Here is a 20,068-nt window from a genome sequence, read left to right as displayed (position 1 = left end):
TTCCTTTTATTCCATCATTGCCAGAAACAAGTCAAAACTATTTAAAGTCATGTTTCCTCATATACCAACAAACAGAAAATGCAACTTTAAAATGATGCCATCTACAGTTGCTGAAACAATATATCTAGGACTATATTAAACAAAAGATATACAATGTGTAGAATATTATAAAACATGATAAAAACACATTATTGAATACCTAAACAAATGGAAGAAAAATACTGCGTTAATGGATGGGAAAACTCGATAGTGTAAATTTATTTACAGACTTAATGAAGTATCAATGAAATTTTTAGTAGTTTTTGTTTTGCATGGAACATAACAAGATGTTTATAACATTTGTATATAAGAGCAAATGACTAAGAATACCCAGGATACTCCTAAATAAGACCTATTGCCCAATCTGAAATCATGATTTATAATAAGTCAGATTTGCACAATGTGTAATAGCACAACCTGGATGAGTAGATCGTCTACATTTCAAATCTTGCTTAGGTATCTGCAATCCATTTCTTTGAGTTCAATTTCTTCATCTATATAATAATAGTGCCCACTTTGCAAGGTAATGATGTGGAATAAATAAATTAATATGTGAAAAGTTCTTGGGACAGTGGCTGCCATATCATAAATGTAAATATATAGTTGCTATTTTATTATTATCTAGCTCTAAATCATTAAGACAGCAAAGCATAGAGATAGAAAAGTAGACAAACAAAACATTAGGGAACCAAGAAAAGACTCCCACAAAAATGGAATGACAAAGTTGAGATTTCAGATCTATGGAAAAGGGTAGGTTATGGTATGGGATGACTGATCAATTGATTATCCATGAGGAAAAATATGAACACTAAAAACAAATGTTTATCAGCTATACAATGTAATATATTTGTTCCTTGTAATATATTCGTGCCATGCACCACCATAAAAAGTGAAAATGAATTAATTACAGCATATCAGATACATACATACGTAAATCTCAAAAAACATAATGCCGAGCCTAAAAAACTCACAGAAGAAAAAATACAACTTACTTGAGGACATTTATGTAGACTTTTTCAAAAGCAAAACTAAACAATATATTGATTAGTGATATATACATATTTGTAAAACTATGAAAGAAAATAAGAGACTCATTAAAATTAAATCCCAGAAAGCTGTCCCATCAGGATCTGAGGAGCATGTGACCAACTGGAGGTACTTAGAAGATTTCAAAGGGAAACGTATTATTGCTAAAGCTTGGTAATGGGTACAAGTGCATTCTTTGTATTGTTTTTATCTTTACATTTTAGCACGTATCCTTTTTATGTTCGCTGTATTTTAAATTGTTTATACCAAAGTCATCTGAAGAGTATAGAAAAATCTAAATGAGTATTATTTGTGCTATACTAATAGTTTTCTGCTTCCCTAAAAAAGTGTTACGTTGAATATTTTAAAATGCATCATTGTGAAATGAACTTCTTGCTTTAACCTGAAAAACTTTCTAAGTTATAAATATCCCCTGGCAATTATTTCCAGAAAGCAGACTTTCAATGGGTTAGAATTAGGGATCTCCTGAGGACATAAAAGACATGTCCAGGAAGTGGGAAGAAATACAGGGAGCCAAGGGCTGTGCAATAACATTAGAATATAATGAAAAATAAACTTATATTTCACAGTTTTCCTAGCTGCCAGTAAGTGGATAAATGTTTTGTCTATGATTTTTTTTTAGGGAGAAAATAATGTTTTCTGAATAATCCTACTTTCGATTAAAGATGCACATTATCTCAAAAACAGACCTTAACGGCCTCATAGGGTTTTGTAAATTACAGCTGTCTAAAAGGAGGAGGAACATCAAACCTCTCTTAAAATAGATACTGCTTTATTTTTCTACATAAATATCTGCATTGCCTTGTTTTGTGAACGTGAGCCTACAGAGATATGAGAAGTATAGACTATTCTCACACATCACACCATAAATTCTTCTTTCATCTACTCTAAGGAGTATTCAGGGACTGATGTGAGCTGCTTTTTGCTCATAAAAACAAGTGCAGGGTGCTCAGTGGATCTTTATTTACTCATTTAGAAAATATGGAACACTCTAGTTCAGGACCCTCTGTAATGTAATTCTGACCGTATTTTGGAAAGGCAGAGGATTTGCTAGCAGGGATTCTGAAGCCAACCGGAGGAAATTTCCCCCCTATTTTAAGAAGGATTTACTGCACCTCTCAAGAAAGAAGTGATCTCCAAGAAAAATTTAAAGCCAGGTCCAGAGAACCAAGGAGCCAGAAGACAAGTTCTTAAAAGATATTCTCAGAGTCTTTATGAGACCATTTGATCTCTAGCCTTGTCCATGATGCATAGAGTGGTCATTTGCATTTGTCTTCATTGAAGTGGAGAGAGAGAGGTTTTAAGTTCCCTTACACGGGCATATTATATCATCTCTGTGTTGCAGTGTGGCTGTGTGACAATGCAAGGGAACATGGTGGATCTGCCGGGCAGCCATGGTTAGGCCTCAGAGAGAAAACCACGTCCCTCTTCTGGGTACAAAGTAACTCTGGCCATCTTCTTAAACCTACCTTGTGAAAGCACAGCTTGCGTCTGGTCATTGTCCAGGCTACAGAAAGCTAGAGAGAGAGACAGTGGACCATTGTCTAGCCCTCATTTCATAAGAAGTCCAAACACCAACTACATGAAAATATGAATTCAAATAATTTATCATTGTGACAAAATAGGCATAACATAAAATTTATCATTTTGAGCATTTTTTTTTTTTTTTTTGAGACAGAGTTTCGCTCTTGTTACCCAGGCTGGAGTGCAATGGTGCGATCTCGGCTCACCGCAACCTCCGCCTCCTGGGTTCAGGCAATTCTCCTGCCTCAGCCTCCTGAGTAGCTGGGATTACAGGCACCCGCCACCATGCCCGGCTAATTTTTTGTAGTTTTAGTAGAGACACGGTTTCACCATGTTGACCAGGATGGTCTCGATCTCTTGACCTCGTGATCCACCTGCCTCGGCCTCCCAAAGTGCTGGGATTACAGGCATGAGCCACTGCGCCCGGCCCATTTTGAGCATTTTTAAGTGTGCAGTTCTGTGACGTCATGTCTGTTCACATTGTTGTTAATACGGTTTCACTCTGTGTCCTCATCCAAATTTCATCTCAAATTTTAATCCCCACGTGTCAAGGGAGGGACCTGATGGGAGGTGATTGGATCATGGGGGTGATTTCCTGCATGATGTTTTCATGATAATGAGGGAGTTCTCATGAGATTTAATGGTTTAAAAGTGGCACTTCCCCCTTTGCTCTGTCTCTCCTGCTACCACGTGAGAAGTGCCTGGCTTCCCCTTTGCCTTCTACCATGATTGTAAGTTCCTGAGGCCTCCTCATCCATGTGCAACTGTGAGTCAATTAAACCTCTTTCCTTTATAAATTACCCAGATTCGGGCAGTTCTTTGTAGCAGTGTGAAAATGGACTAATACAGTTGTGCAACCATACTCACCGTCTGTCTCTGACACTTTTTCATCTTCCTCAACTGAAACTCTGTACCCATTAAACACGACCTCCCCATTTCTCCCTTCCCTAGTACCTGACAGCCACCATTCTAATTTATGTCTGTATGAATTTGGTAACTATAGGAACCTCACATAAATAGGATCATACAGTATTTGTCCCTTGGTGACTGGCTTTTTTCACATAGTATAATGTCCTCAAGCTTCATCTACATTGTAGCTCATGTCAGACTTTCCTTCCTTTTTAAGGCTGAAGAATATTCTATTGTGTATATGCCACATTTTGCTTATCCATCTATCTTTGTTTGTTCATATATCCATGGACACTAAGGTTGTTTCTTCCTTTTAGATCTTGTTAATAATACCACTACGAGCATGGCTGTACAAATATCTGTTTGAATCTGTGCTTTCATTTCTTTTGGGTATATCCCAGCAAACGGAATTGCTGGATCTTATGGTAATTCTAAGTTTAATTCTTTGAGGAACTACCTTTCCATTTTCCACAGCCAGTATCCCATTTTATATTCCCACCAACAGTGCGCAAGGGTTCCAACTTTTTCACATCCTAACCAACACTTATTTTCTATTGTCTTTGTTTTTTGTTATTTTTTTTTTCCATGATATCCATTCTCATGAATGGATCCTCATCGTGCTTTTGAGTTGCAGTTCTCTAATGATTAGTGATGTTGAGCATTTATTCATTTATTTAGAGACAAGGTCTTGCTGTGTCTCCCAGGCTGGAGTGCCGTGGCACAATTACTGCTCACTGCAGCCTTCATCTCCCAGGCTAAAGTGATCATTCCACCTCAGCCTGGCAAGTAGCTGGAACCACAGCACACACCACCACATCCAGCAAAGTTTTATATTTTTCATAGAAACAGGGTTTTACCATGTTGCCCAGGCTTATCTCAAACTCCTGGAGTCAAATGATCTGCCCACCTTGGCCTCCCAAAGTGCTGGAATTACAGGCATGAGCCTCTATGCCAGCTGCTGAGCATCTTTTTATATGTTTCTTGGCCTTAAATAATTTTTAAGCTGTGCAATTTCACCTTCAAAAAGCCATTTCTTAATTGCACTATTTGTGTGCCTGTGTCTGATTTCCTTATCACTTATGTGTAAAATTTATGTGGTTTGAGTGAAGAGGGAAAATGGAAATGGAATCTTTAAACACATTTAAAAACATTTGTGTTTCCTTTGCTGATGATCACATGATTTTTGAAATGTTTAATGGACTTACTTTGTCCTCATCCTTCATCAAAAGTTAATTAATATGTAGAATTGTCCTAGAAGCTAAGCACATTCTTAGGTTTATTCAGCTTTGCTCATGATTTCTCATACCTCCCACTGCCGTTAAAGCAGAGCCTTGGAAACGACAAAGGATTTCTATAGGTAGCTCAGAAAAATAGCAGATGTGTGTTGAACTACATGTCATCCTACGTTTCCACAAGTGCCTACAATTCATGAAATAACCTCTTCTTTTTTTAGTATTTGGCTTTTAGTGACCTGGAAAATCCAATATGTTGGACGCTTTATAATAACTAAGAAGTTGAGGAAGAAAACTTGAAATTATACAAATGAAACCCATCACTCTTACAAGTTACAGTCAAATAATTAATAAGCTCATTTGATTGCCAAATAATCATTGTAGTGTTACTTAACTCCTTTAAGTCTTCATAGTTTTGTTTTGTTGTTTTGTTTTGTTTTTGAGATGGAGTCTCGCTTTGTCATCCAGATTGGAGTGCAGTGGTGCATTCATGGCTCACTGCAACCTCGGCCTCCTGGGTTCAAGCGTTCCTCCCACCTCAGCCTCCCAAGTAACTGGGACTACTACTTGGGAATACGTTTTGTATTTTTTTGTAGAAATGGGATCTCACTATGTTGCCCAGGCCGTTCTCCAACTCCTGGGCCCAAGTGATCCCCCTTCCAAAGTGCTGGTATTGCAGGCATGAGCCACTGTGCCCGGCCTCTTCATGAGTTTTATCTGGTTGTTTTTCTCCTCAGAACTATGTAAGTCTCACTGGGATCTTTTAAAGAGAGGGAGGGAACTCCATCACTGCCTAACTTGCATTTTAAAGTAAGAGGTCATGCCCATTAGACTCACAAGTATTTAAAACCTCATGGATACATCTGAATGCATATTACTAATATTACTAATAAGTCATAAGAATAACTTCTAAGTTACCCAGTGTTTTTAGGTTGCTGTGCTTTAATGCTTTAAATTACACTTTCAGTAATATCACTGGAGACCACCCTATTAAGAAATAGCTTATTTTTACTTCAGGATTCTACTCTCAAGTATAAAATTTTAACTTGCACTGAGAGCCAAGATAACTCTTAAAATGGCACATGGAAAAACTGTGACTACAAAACTCCAGCCCCCATCACAGCCTGGCTGTCTAACACATTTTTGTACAACTTTTCAAACTGCTTCTAAATCCACTGTTGGTTCAGATAAGTCGCTTAGCCTTGTATGTAAGGGAGTGTTTTGCAATAAAAACCCAAAAAAGTTCCTCTTGGCACTGACAATTTTATAACATAATGAAGCATGTCCTAAATAATTTTAAGATTCTTTTACAATATAGAAGCACAGATGGGTGACATCATGGTATAAAGCAACTTTTACTGAAATCATAAAAAATGCTTTTTAAAGGGTTCTTAGAAATTAGAGTTGGTAAATCAAGAAATCTTTCTTTAGCACTTGACTAGAAAATTGAGGAATCTGAACTTACAAGGCTTTGTCTTGAATTTAGGAAGCATGAACATTTTAGAGAATAAATGCAGACCGCAAATTCAGTTATCCAAGCACTCACACCATGCCTCCCTACATATGGCCACCTATATAAAGTAACTGTCAGTGTAAAATGGCAAAGCAGGATATACTCCAAGTAGCCAAAGAGGTAGACCTTGTGCTTGTCCCCACTATGTTTTATAATTAAGTTAGAATCAATATTGGCTGTTCTTGGAGATCATCATGACACTTACCTCAAGTCTGTCAATGTAATATAATGTCCAAATAATAGATTGAAATAAATTTAAGAAATTGTTCACATCTAGGTTTGGAGCCATAGCAGAGTTCACCCATCTACACACAAAGGAAAGCAAAAAATCCATAGGGCAGGTATTGGTCAAGGAGACGGGAATCAGAATAGTAGCATTCACAAATGGTTTTAATTGGCTGAACAGATGTCAACAAAATACTAGTCAATTTGTTCAGCCACCTGTTTTTACAAATAAAACTTTATTGGAACACAGCCTTGCCCATTCATTGGCATTTTTTCTGTGACAGTTTTCACGCTCCAGTGGTGAAGTTGAATAGTTGAACAGAGGCCCTACAGTTCAAAAAGCTGAAAATATTTACTGTTTGGCCCATTACAGCAAGTTTGCTATAAAATATTCTGCTAGGATATCAAGTCAATCTTAAGGCAGGAAAAAGTAGAAAAACTGGGATTAAGCCAGGATGAAGCAGGACATGGGTATTTTATAACCAATAAAATTATTACCTTTAATTCATATGCTTTCTTACAATTGTCAAAGTGTTTTGTATTCATTATCCCACTTGATTGTTGGAAGAACCCTGTGATATAAACTGGGTAGTTGCCACAATACTTTTTTTAAGGTGATTTGGCCCTGAGAAGTGAAGTGATTTCTCCTGGGTTACATAACAAGTGGGGGTCTTCTGGCAGGGTGAGCTTAGAAGTCAGACAAAACTGGCCAGGTGCAGTGGCTCACGCCTGTAATCCCAGCACTTTAGGACACCAAGGCAGATGAGCCCAGGAGTTCGAGATCAGCCTAGGCAACACGGTGAAACCCCAACTCTACAAAAACACACATACACTCACACACACACACACACATTAGCCAGGCATGGTGGCACATGCCTGTGGTCCCAGCTACTCAAGAGGCTGAGGCAGGAGGATCACCTGAGCACAGGAGATTGAGGCTGTGGTGAGCTGCGATCACACTACTGCACTCCAGCCTGGGTAATAGAGTGAGACCCTGTCGAAGAAGGAGAAGGAGAAGGAGAGGACGAAGAGTAGGAGGAGGAAGAGGAGAAAGGGGAGGGGAGGGGAGGGAGGGAGGGAAGGGGAGGAGGAGTTGGAGTCGGAGTTGGACAAAGCTTACCAAGTTGTTTGTCTTGACATCTGGTCAGAAAGCAAGATCAGGAGGCAGGGCAAAGGCGAAAGTTCAAGAAGCCCAGCAGACACCGTGCTCAGGCACGTTACACCTCAGGAGAAGACGCAGACATCCTGGAGCATGTTTCCTTGCTAACCTTTTTGGAGGCTTGCTGGTTGCACACAGGAAGCTGTTCTGCTCACATCCTCCAGGCTGCTGCCTTTCCATCTGCTCTTCAACGCAGGATGTTGTTCTCCCAGATCAGAGCTGCTGGATTCCCATGACACGACGCTCATGCACACATCCTCTCTGGGGACTCTTGCAGCCACCCAAGTGCAGTGCACTTTGAGGTCTGGCACACAGCATCCAAGATGACAGAGGCACTCTTCCCAGGTCACTGCTGTAACTAAACAGCTATTCTGTGTTCACACACACTGTGCATGTGGATGGCAGCCAGACTTTTTGCTTTGTTGAGAAGAGGGCAAATTCTAGGGCCAGACTGACTGAGTTTAATTCCTGCTCCTGTACTTAGTATCTGTGAGATCTTGAGTGAGTTTCTGGGCCTCTAAGAGTTTCAGTTTGCTCATCTGTGAAATGGAGATAATAATGGAGTCTACCTCGTAGGGTCACCATGAAGGATGAATGACTTAGGACAGTGTTGGGCATATAGTAAGTGCACAATAAGTGTTAGCAATTGTTCTTAATGATCATCACTGTCTCAAGGAGAGCCAGGGCCCTACCACAGCCTGTAGCATTTCCTTCTTGGGAGGCAATTTTTTGTCTTGGAGTACCTATGCCTTTACACCCTCAGTTGGATATAAATTATCACCAAAATATTTGCTCACATCTTACAGATTGGAAAGCAGATAGAACTTTGGAAAAAAACATTCCATATTTGCAACACCAACGTGCTGATACACTAGGAAGACACTAATCACCCCAGCTACTGAGGTGGAGTGTAGTTTCCTGGAAAGGTGGTCAGGGCTGGTTAGTATCACCAGCTCATGGTGAAAAGCCCAGGTAGACATTGCTCAGAACTCTTGTAACGTGAGGTTCTTCTTAAGGATTATGAAGAAATGAAGGAGGGTATTCCCTTACAGATGATCTGTTTCCATGTTCAAAACTGCAAGGAAAAGTTTGTTTAAAGCCCATGGGAGGAATTTAGGTTAGCTACAAGAAAGAACTAGTAAATATGGAGATTTCATGTGCTGCCAAAAAAGCAAAGTTGGCTCTGCCTTTGGGATTTGGAAAACAGAACAGACTCAGAGAGATGTGAGGCAGTTCGAAGCTAGGAATTGCTGAACCAGGAATGCACGGGAGATCCTCAGAGCCAGCCCCCAGCTGTGGATGGAAGGAACAGTCATGCATGGGTAGCCACTGGTGTCAAATCCTGCCAGAAGACAAGTATACATTAGTAGGTAGAGCTTCTCATTAGAGCCCAGGTGAAGGCCAGCCAAGAACAGGGTTACTACAGGCCGTGGCCTTGAACCAGACCCAGGGAGGAGCGCCCCAAGAGCCACCTCCTTCACTGGGGCACCCAAAGAACATCCCTAAGTCAGGCAGCTCAGGCAGTTACAAAAGCAGAATCCAGAAGCTTTGGTTCATCAGAAGAGCTAGTTCACTTACTCAAGCTCCGTATTTGAAATACCGTAATGGTCTCTCTCTTTGGTGAGGGCTGACTTCAACAGAAAGGATTTCCGGACAGGTCTGGAAGCATCCAGTCACAAAACCAGAGATAGATGTGGGGAGCGGGTCAGGGAGGCCCAAAAGTACAATGAATCATTTAATAGTAATATCACTGAAGATAGTTCAAGAAGATGTTCTCATGCTGAAAAGTGATGGTAGCTGGATTTGGAATAGACAGCTGTATTTGTCCATTTGCATGGCTATAAAGAAATATTCAAGACTGGGTAATTTATAAAGAAAAGACGTTTATTTGGCTCATGGTTCTACAGGCTGTAATCATGGCGGAAGGTGAATGGGAACCAGCAAGTGACATGCCAAGAAAGGGAGCAAGAGAGAGGGGAGGCCCCCAACTCTTTTAGACAAACAGATTTCACGTGGACTAATAAAGTGAACTAATAGAGTGAGAATGCACTCCTTACCACGAGGACAGCAACAAGCCATTCGTGAAGGATTCACCCCCATCACCCAAACAGCTCCACTAGGCCCACCATCAACATTGGAGGTTGAGACTTGGACACACATCCAAACCAAATCAACAGGGTTGGAAAGCACTTGGAATTTTAGAGTAGGAAGAAAACTTCCAGTCCCATCCTTTCTGAACAGGCCAAAGGATGATCAGGCCAATTCCATAGGTGCTGACCGTGAAATCATGAGGCTCAGGGAGAAGATCCTTAGGGCCCTGGAAAGCAGAGGCTGTCACCAACACATGCAGGGGGCTTGTTACAAAGTCTTAAGGAAAAGGCAAATGTCAAGGTTCAGTGTGTTGATTCCTGCTAGGATTAGGTCATTGTGGGGAGATACTAGCCCAGAAGGCATCACACATAGGAATGAAATCCAGGCTGGGGGTAGTGGCTCAGCCTATAATCCCAGCACTTTGGGACGCCGAGGCAGGAGGATCATCTGAGGTCAGGAGTTCAAGACTAGTCTGGCCAACATGGTGAAATCCCATCTCTACTAAAATACAAAAATAAAAATAAATAAAAATAAAAAGCCAGGCATGGTGGCAGGTGCCCATAATCCCAACTACTCAGGAGGATGAGGCATGAGAATCACTTGAACCCAGGAGGCAGAGGTTGCAGTGAGCTGAGATCGTGCCACTGCGCTCTGGCCTGGGCAATAGAGCGGTACTCTGTCTCAAAAACAAAAATAAAAAGGAAAAAGGAATAAAACCCACAAATTCAAAGTAAATCTCAGAGCAAACCTGATCACTGATGAATTGTCTCAGTCTGGAAGTCTTACACTCGAGTAGATGGGCAAGATGCTTGCTGATCATAGGAGAGACATTGTCTATTCCAGATTAAAGCAGCGTTCCCGGAATAAGCTTTATAGGTGTGTATTACTCCAAGAGGGAGACAAGTTTTGTTCTCTAGAAACTGGTCTCTTACTCTGAGATCACTCACAATTCAAACAAAATCTTTGTGATCCAATGGCTACTTTCTCATTTTTGGAATCAAACTAATGATAAAAATAACATAGACTCTACAAACTCTTCTCTTTCCGTTTTTGCTTTGGTGCTAGGAAGCTCACAGCCAAATTTCTTTTCCTCCAGACTCCATGATTATTCATTTCTTATTTTAATGTCACACGAATCTTATCTTAGTAGTGTATGTATTTTGCAAGCCAACTCACATCCTTTGTTAGGAATGAGGTAAGAGTAGAAAAAAATTAATAAAACCTGTCTTCTTTATTTCCACCTTTTATTTTTATAACGGTTTTCTGTTGTGCAGGCTTGAAACTGCATGACCGAGGAAATGTTTCTGTATCAACTTTCTCTTCTTTTCTCGGTTTAAAATATGCCATGCGTTGTTGATCTCGGCCCCTGTGTTCAGCCTTTAAGATGGCCTGAGGGTTTGATATACACTAAAATGACAAAGCATTCCAGGAAACTTCCAGTGAATGGAGAAAAAGAATAATAAACCACATGGTGCTCTTCAATGGACTTTAAAATATTGACCTTGTGGATGAACCAGCCTTATTTAAACAGATGCATGAGTTTGGGTGCAAACATGTGAAGTCTGCTTCTTGAGTGTCAGGGGATACATTTACCCCAAGTATTCCAGCTCAAACCAAGCATGGTCACTGGAACTCTGATTAGGTGACAAGTGAAATGAGCTTGGTGCTCTCAGGCAGGTTCCCCAGTGCCCCCATAAAGGGACATAACCTGTTGATGGCAGGCAGTCCCTACAAAATGGAAGAAGCAAATATGAGCAAGCAGACCTGCAAGTGACCTATCCCCCTAAGATGCAGTAGCACCTGGGAGGACAGCCTAGGAAAGTCGGATCCAGTAGCTGCTAGCACGGGCACAGGGAAGGGAGATGGCTTCCAGTGGCTCAGACAAGCAGCTGTTTCCAAAGCCCTCTGAGCATGACAATCACCTGAGAATTGCTTTTTTTTTTTTTAAGTCAGGATCTCACTCTGTCACCCAGGCTGGAGTGCAGTAGCATGACCTCCGCCTCCTGGGCTCAGGTGATCTTCCTACCTCAGCCTCCTGGGACTATAGGCATGTGCCACCATGCCCCGGCTAAATTTTGTGTTTTTAGTAGAAACAAGGTTTCAACATGTTGACTAGAATGGTCTCGAACTCCTAACCTCAAGTGATCCACCCACCTCGGCCTCCCAAAGTGCTGGGATGACAGGCATGAGCCACTGCGCCTAGCCAAGAATTGCTTTTAAAAATTCTGGGACCCTCTCTTGAGCTTTTTCCAGAAATTCTAATTCATTGGGCCTGAGATGGAGTCCAGAAATGTTGATTTTTTTAAGAGGCTCCCCAGCTGATTCTGTTGTCTTTCAGGTTTGGAAAAACCACTGTGGCCTAAAGAAAGCTGCCCTGGCCACCCTCCACTCCACCCGCACCCCAGCAGTGCAGACATCTATATCATACATATGTATTTATTCTGTTGATATACACACAGTCCCCAACTTATGATAGTTCAACTTAGAATTTTTTGACTTTACAATGGTGGGAAAAGAATATGCATTCAGTAGAAACTATCCTTTGAATTTTGAATTGTGATCTATTCCAGGCTAGTAATATACAATACACTGCTCCCTCTATATGCTGGGCAGCAGTAGTGAGCCACCCCCAGTCAGCCACACAATCGTGAGGGTAAACGACAGAAACTCTACATTGTTTTCTGTAGGAAGACGGTTTGCCCAACTATAGGCTACTTTAAGTGTTCTGGGCAGGTTTAAAGCAGAATCGGCTAAGCTGTAATGTTTGGCATGCTAGGTATATTCAATGCATTTTTGACGTACCCTATTTTCAACCTTCAATGGGTTTATCAGGACCTGCCCCCATTGTAAGTCAAAGGACATTTGTATATGCATACAAATGAATATATACACATATGTATGTATGGACATATCCATATATATATCATCACAGTATCATATATATACACAACTCCCATTGGCTCTGTTTTTTTGGAGAACCTAATATAATTTCAACTCTACAAGTGGCCTATAGCATAATCACTTTGATTTTTTTCCCCCTCTCTTTGTAAAATTAGTCTAATTATACTGGCTCTCCCAGAAAAGGAAAGTGTGCTGTAATGAAACGTCATTCTTTTCCTCTGAAATGCTTCTATCCACACTGCATGGGTAAACCACCTGTTTCAAATGGTGTCAAGATGCAGTCACACTTCTTTCCTGGCACTGATCCTTCCAGCCAGCTTTCCAGACTAAAGTCCTTTGCCAGGTGCCACAGCCCTCGGAGTCATGTGATTTGTATCCACCAGGGTCCAAGCTATGTTGCTGTCAGTCATTATTCTGAGGCATGAATCTAAAATGTGAGCCTGGTCTCTGGAGTGGCCACTTGGCTAGTGAGTGGAGAGTCCTGGCTGGTACCTGCCTCCTACATCCCTGCACAACTGTAATGCTCCTCAATTGACAGCCTATGAAGTAGCCAAAGTTAGTTTCTTTGTGAAGTCTTTTCCTGAAAAGAAAGACGACTGCTAATATGATGAGGGAAATGAAGAAACCCGAAGAAGCCTGAGAAAGCAATAGTTCTCGAGCAGACATAAAGATAATTTGGAGAAATGAAAGCATGGACTTTCTTATTTGGACAGAATTATTAAGAGTAAAAGGCTCACTTAAATTTCGTAGTTATGCTTTACTAAATTTAATGGGGTGGATTTTAGGATATAGCAGTATTTGCAAATGTGGTGGTTCATTACATTTGCAGGATGCGTCTCATAATATTAAGGGTTTACTCTCACATTTATTCCTCCCAGTTTATAGGGCTGAGGTTATGAGTGTGATCCTACTATGGACTCTGTGGTCTGAGTGAAGAGTTGATCTTGTAACTGACATTTTTTATAAGGCTATGCTAGACCTGTTAGGAATCATTAAAACTGAATTTTTGGAAAAACGGGCTACGGAAAGTATTTATTGAGTGCTACCATGTGCCCGACAAGGTGCAGATTTGTCATTTCAGTTGCTCTTTGTAGTAACTCTATGTGGCAAAAATTATCCCAATTTTAATAATGAAAAGCCAGAGAAGGTAACTTGCCCTGGGCTGGGCCCACATTTAGAATTTAGAGGTAACTCCTGTTCCCATTGATTCCAAAATTTGTACTCTTTCCAGCACATAACTGTGTCTGATAAAGTGCTAAGTAGCTTCACATTTATCAACTGTAAATGGGGAATAGCACGGTATTTACACTTGGAGTGGAGTTATATGACCACATCTTCCAAGAACCTTTTTATAGTTCATAGAGAGTTTGTGTAGACTCTCCCCAAGGGAACACAGCATAATTGAGGTTGGAAACAGCTTAACCTCAAGTCATAAAAATCACTGACATGGGAAACTAAGAGGGAAAATGGTTATCCTTAGTGGGGGAGAGGTTGTATGCTTCTGGTATGGGCTTCGTGTTCAATTGGTGGAAGGAATGTTTTCAGCCTTGAAAAATATGACCCCCTTGAACACACTTGATTTTTACATCATGACTGTTGTTTTTTGTAAAGCACGCTTAGTACAAGTATTCGTCTGTTAGAATAAACTCCAAACTCTTTAAAAGGTAAAATAATTTATATCTCTTCCCCCAACTCTCTCTCTGACACACACACATAGGCACATACACACATATATACACATCCCACAACACACCACACAGACACACAATTGCCCTCTTTATCAACTAGTCCGTACCCTATGGCAGCCCGAAGAGGTATGGAAATTATATCCTGCTGCTTTCTTACTTTGTCATGGTGCTGTGCCTGTTCTATAAACAACAGGAGAAGTAATTATGTAAGGTGGGCATTCGTTACATGGCCACCTCTTGGAATATACTATAGGAATGTGCTAAAGCAAGGAAATATTTGCTTGAACTAATGCCTGGAAACTGAACGTGGTATGCACTTAATAATACAAACCACACATCTGGCTCATTTTTATGTATTGTACCTGAGTGGGTGGGGTAATATTTACATTCTTTTTCCATTTCTAGGCTGTCTGATGTGTAGTCTCCGTATGCAAGGGAGTATAGTGCGTGTGTGTGTGTGTGTGTGTGTGTGTGTGTGTTTCATATTGCCTAATGCAGCATCTGCTGTCTGCTCTGAATTGGAGCATTTACCACTGCAAAACTGTCACCGGCATCTTAGATACACAGATTTACATTCCACAGGTCCCGTAAATGGGCTACGGGGTTGCCTGACGCCTTGTGTTTAAAAGAGATCCAAGTGGGAGCCCAGCACTTTCCGTCCAGCTGCACTTCATACTGTAACTGTGTCCGTTGAAAAGTGAAGCCCAAAGGATTTTTTAGAATCTGCTGTCCCAGCAGGTAACATTCTGGAGTTTGTGGGTGTTTTTTTTTCTTGTTGTTTTTTCTGCCATTTAAAATGTCCAAACCCTCTCGCTTGGCTAGACCTTTCTTCTCTAACGCAGCTTCTAAACTGCCATCAGCTAAGCGGGATGATTTGAACAGCAAACAGAAAAAAATCAGCTTAGGTGAGAAGATTTTGAGAACTGGGAGTGAAGGAAATTTGGTCAAACAGCAGCAGGTGCAAACAGCGGCAACTCCTGCCCAGCGGAAGGCTGCTACGCACAAAGGTAATGTTTGAAATCCACTGCTTTTGTGAGTGTTTGCTTAGAAACTTCCTGCTTGACAATACTGCCCGGTAACTTCAATGAATGAGAATTTCATGGCTTCAAAACTTATCCATTTGATTGAATGTGAAATTTTCTAAAATCCTGGAGTGTGTTGCTAGAAATAACCAGTAATTAGGAAGATGCAGGTGATAGAACTTTCTATCATTAATTAAGGAATGAGATAAGAAACATGGATTGTTTTCACTTGTCTTCCAGAATAACAGATTTTATTCTTGATCGTGTTTTGTAGTCTTTCATAATCCAATCATATTCAAAGTTTCTTACCATTTATATGAATAGAAACAAAAAAAAGAAGAAAAATGTTCTAAAACCTCATCATTAACCAGCAATGAAATTGTTGCATGCTTAACTGTTTACAGTCTCTTTTAAAAATCAATTGTATCTGAAATGCTAGTCTAACGTATGGTTCCTTGAAAAGCATGATAAAAATTTCTGCTAGCGTTGTTACCTGGAGCATTTAAATTAGCCTTCTCAGGCGAATGTTGGAATGTTTCACCTAGCAAGAGTATTGATGGATATTTGCCCAGGAATTGAGAAATGTGGTAACTAAAGCTATCTGTTATTTTAACTTATATAATCACAGAGGGCAATGAAATCACAGCTAAAAATATAATAGTAATTTCCCCCATTATACCAAGAACTACATATTAAATCACTAAGCAGCATTTATAATACTTATTTTAATAGAGTTTGAGTTCTCTACTACAAATGTAATATTTGGCCGTGTGATTTTATAGTAAGATAAAAAATTGTTTTAATATTCTCATTCTTATAACTGGAAGGAAGTTTTTATTTTATAAAAAGTCTATTTTATAATTTTAAACCTGACCTCTTCTCTATTAAAAACTATGTCAAACAAATATGCAATGATACATTTTTGTGCCCTGTACTAAAGGGTAATTATCTGTCTAGAAAATTTTAATTTTTCCTTAGTTTTATTATTGTTTTGTCCACTGTGATCAATGACATGCTTGTACAAAAAACTGAGACCAAAATGCCTCATGAAAGGTACATGTAATCAACACTAAAAGACCATAGAAGTATTGACAGAGTGGCTGAATAGAATGAATTTTGCCTGTATAAAAGGAAAACTTTCTTTCATGTTAGAATATGTGTAAAAATCTGAAAAATTCGTAGAAAAAGGAATGCCAACTACCTCAACCTAAAGGGTGTCCAAACATCTATACAAAGTATATCCTTTTATAAACAAACAATCTGAGGCTCAATGCTTATTCCAAAGATTTATTCAAAATGCTGACCTTTTCATGGCAACCTATGAGAACATTTTTGAATAGACTTAGTGGGTGAAAATAGTTTTCTTTGATAACAGATTTGGGTTGGGATTAGTTAAAAGTCATTTAAAACCAAGAATGAGTATCAAAGTCCAAAATCAATATAAATAAGGCATATTTTTGTTAAAAAATAAATAAACTAGGGGTAAAATTTAAAATAATGAGGTGGTATTTTCTTTGTATTTCTCTGAGAGGAAAAGAAACCATTCTACCACAAGACATTTTGATATTGACAGCAAAACTGGCTTATTTTTGAAAGATGTCATAATCATTTATACTTGTTTTTATTCTTTAATCAGTATTTTTTTATCCAATACATTGTATCGTGTAGTACCAGTAGAAACATTTAATAGTTGGCAAATCAGACTATGAGTCTCTCTCTAAGATAGCTATGTTGCATTAGGCTTTCGTGGAACATGGTTGTCATGAGATCAAGAAATCCAATAGTAGCCACACCATCTGAGATTTATGTTGAATTGATGTGGTGTTTTTTGCCATCCTCACTGAGATTCTAGTGTTAGTTCATTAGAATGTTCATTACATTTGGTCCACAAGGTTTAGCTTAATCTCGATGCAGCTTATCATGTGTCAGACTTTATTTCTCCCTTGTGTAGTTTGTTAAATGAGGGCACCCTGGCACATCTATAAACTTTTTTTTAAGTTTGTCTACCATTTAGTATATTTCTTAGATTACTGTAGTGACTCTTCCTTTTACCTCTTTTCCATACTCCCCTCTCCACTTCTTAAATTTTCTCTTCTGTACTTTTATTTGGGTATTAAAATACTGATAATAGTTGTTTGGTTATCATAATCAAGTTTCCATCATCTATCTATAGGATAATTCTTAAAGCTGAAAATCAGTAAAGTATGTAACTAATCTGACCTCATAAATCTTTTTATTTCAAGGCTGAAAAGTATGCTAAGTCATTTTCCCTAAATTCTTTAGTTTTCTATCCTCAGCGTCTCTATTCTCCAAAGAACTGTATGGTCATGGTCATATTCGTAGAACCCCCCTTTTTTTCCAGATGCTTTTCTCTGCATCCCTCAGTCCTTCTGCCCTGCTCTTTCCTGCCTGATTTCTAGAACACCAGAACATGTATCTCTTACTTTCCTTTCTTATTTTGCTAAGCACATTCTCAAGAAGCTTAAGGAAAACTACATGACAGGTAAACTTTTTAAATGTTTACATGTCCAAAAATATCTTTATTATATTTTTACATTTCGTTGACAGTTTGGACGGGCATAGACTTTTAGAGCAAAAATAATATTTTTCCTCATAATGTTAAAGGCCTTTCCCCACTGTCTTTTGGAATCTAGAAGCGTTGATGAGAAGTCCTATGTTCTTCAAAGATTAACAGTTTCCTTTGTAGGCAATGTTTTCTCTTTCTCTTGAAGCTTTAAGAATCTCTTTCTTTATCCTTGATGTTCTAAAATTTCACTGAAATATTTAAAAGTTTAGGAGTTTTATTCATTCATTTTGGCTTGATGGGCTCTTTCAGTTTGAGGTATAATGGCCTTCAATTCTGGGTATTCTTTCCTATCAATTCTTTGATAATTTCTTTCTCTGTATTTGCTCTAGTTCTCTCTTTATTGACCTCCTAGGAGTTGGCTCTTGAATCTACTACATCAGTTTTTCTGATACTCATCTTTCCCTTATATTTTTTAGCTTTTATCTGTTGAGTTTTTCTAGGAGATTTTTTTAATCTCATATTCCAACTCTTCTACTGTCTAACTTTGATCATCATCATATTTTTAATTTCCAAGAAGCTTTTAAAATTCTGATTATTTTGGGACCAAAGCACATGGTGTTATTTTCTGTATATAATCAATATATCTATGTGCTTCATTTACCTAATGTGTTTATCATTGCCTGGTCTAATCTGATGGTACCACATACCTGTGTTTCATGATGAGAGTAACCATATCAGTGTGATACTGGTATGCTTTCATTCTGAACCAGTGATCTGAATTGACCCCTAGAACAGAAGAACCTGGCAATCAATCATTCTTATTACAACAGCCTTGAAACTCATGTTTACCTATAGAAAGCTTCCTTTATGATACAAACCCACCAAATGAAAAGTGAATGTTGAACTGTATATGAAGATATATGTCAACAATTTTATTCAGGATGAGGCTATGAGCCAATATCTGAGAATATGACATTTCTTTCTGGACTTTCTGGTTCCCCTGCCCCTAAATTGTTTTGTCCTGATTTTACTTACTTACTTATTTATTTATTTATTTATTTATTTAATGTTTACCTTTTAACTGTTGTAAGGAAAAATACTTTTTAAAAGAGGACATAAATACTGACTGCAAACTTGGTTTGAAAAAATAGCTTCCATCTCATATATTTGTAATGACGATAATGATGATGATGATGATGATACCTAATCTCTGTTGGATTCTTCCTGTGTGGCCCGAACACTTCTAAGCACTTACAAATACATTGACTCATATAGTCCTCACAAAAGTCCTCTGACATAATCCTTTTATTATTCCTATTTTGCTGATGAGGAAACTGAGACAGAGGGTGTATTAGTCCATTCTCACACTGCTATAAAGAATTACCTGAGACTGGGTAATTTATAAAGAAAAGAGATTTAATTGACTCATAGTTCTGCGTGGCTGGGGAGGCCTCAAGAAAACAATCATGGTGGAAGGCGAAGGGGAAGCGAACGCATCTTACCACAGTGAAGCAGGAGAGAAAGAGAGAGTGAGAAGGAGCTGCCACACTTTTAAACCGTCAGTCTCATGAGAACTCACTCACTCACTCACTCACTCACTCACTCACACAAGAACAGCAAGGGGGAAATCTGCCTCCATAATTCAATCACCTCCCCTCAGGCGCCTTCCCTGACACATGGGGCTTACAGTCTGACAGAAGATTTGGATGGGGACATAAAGCCGAACTGTATCAGAGAGTTTGTGTTCCTTTCCCGAGATCATGCAGACAATAAATAGAGCCAGAATTCTAATTCCAGTGGTTTTGAGCCCTGTACTTGCACATTTCACCGTGATGCTAGAGCACCTTTCTACACAGAAAGCAATTCACTCATCAAAGAAGTTAATAAAGTGAGTTAACACTTTGTGATTGGTTAGCTAGCTCCTAAAAAATCTTTCTGGTGACACTCTGTAATTCAGAATAAGCTCTTCTGTTTTCAGCATTTTTATTTATTGCCCAGGATTGCTGTATCTTAAACAAAACAAAGAAATGGAAAAGGATAAGAACAAATTTCAGAGTTAAATGTAACACAAAACTGTAAATGCTATTCTAATATTGAAATAAATTAAAGCATACATTGGCTATAGGGCCTTGCTGTTCCAATATGTATACTTATCTCTGCAGACATGAGTGTGTACACACACATGCATACA

General features: G+C 39.1%; 1 protein-coding gene across 3 annotated transcripts in view; it reads left to right on the top strand.

Moving 5' to 3' along the window:
- Positions 1-20,068, top strand: part of KIAA1217 (KIAA1217 ortholog) — an 807,714-nt gene that overhangs the window by 305,594 nt on the left and 482,052 nt on the right. Inside the window, exon 1 of one of the 3 annotated variants that reach the window (XM_012450132.3) lies at positions 15,099-15,335. The exons of 1 other annotated variant lie outside the window; for it this stretch is intronic. In XM_012450132.3, coding sequence (XP_012305555.2) covers positions 15,125-15,335 — 211 coding nt within the window. In that variant the 5' untranslated portion in view covers positions 15,099-15,124. Of the gene's footprint in view, positions 1-15,098; positions 15,336-20,068 lie in introns of those variants that run through there. One more of the 3 variants, XM_064368599.1, reaches the window with a different exon arrangement.

Source organism: Aotus nancymaae, unplaced genomic scaffold (assembly GCF_030222135.1).
Source record: "Aotus nancymaae isolate 86718 unplaced genomic scaffold, 86718_ANA_hifiasm-v0.15.2.pri h1tg000077l, whole genome shotgun sequence".
Lineage (NCBI taxonomy): Eukaryota > Metazoa > Chordata > Mammalia > Primates > Aotidae > Aotus > Aotus nancymaae.
The sequence above is the reverse complement of the archived record's forward strand: the minus strand, read 5'-3'. Positions and strand labels throughout refer to the sequence as shown.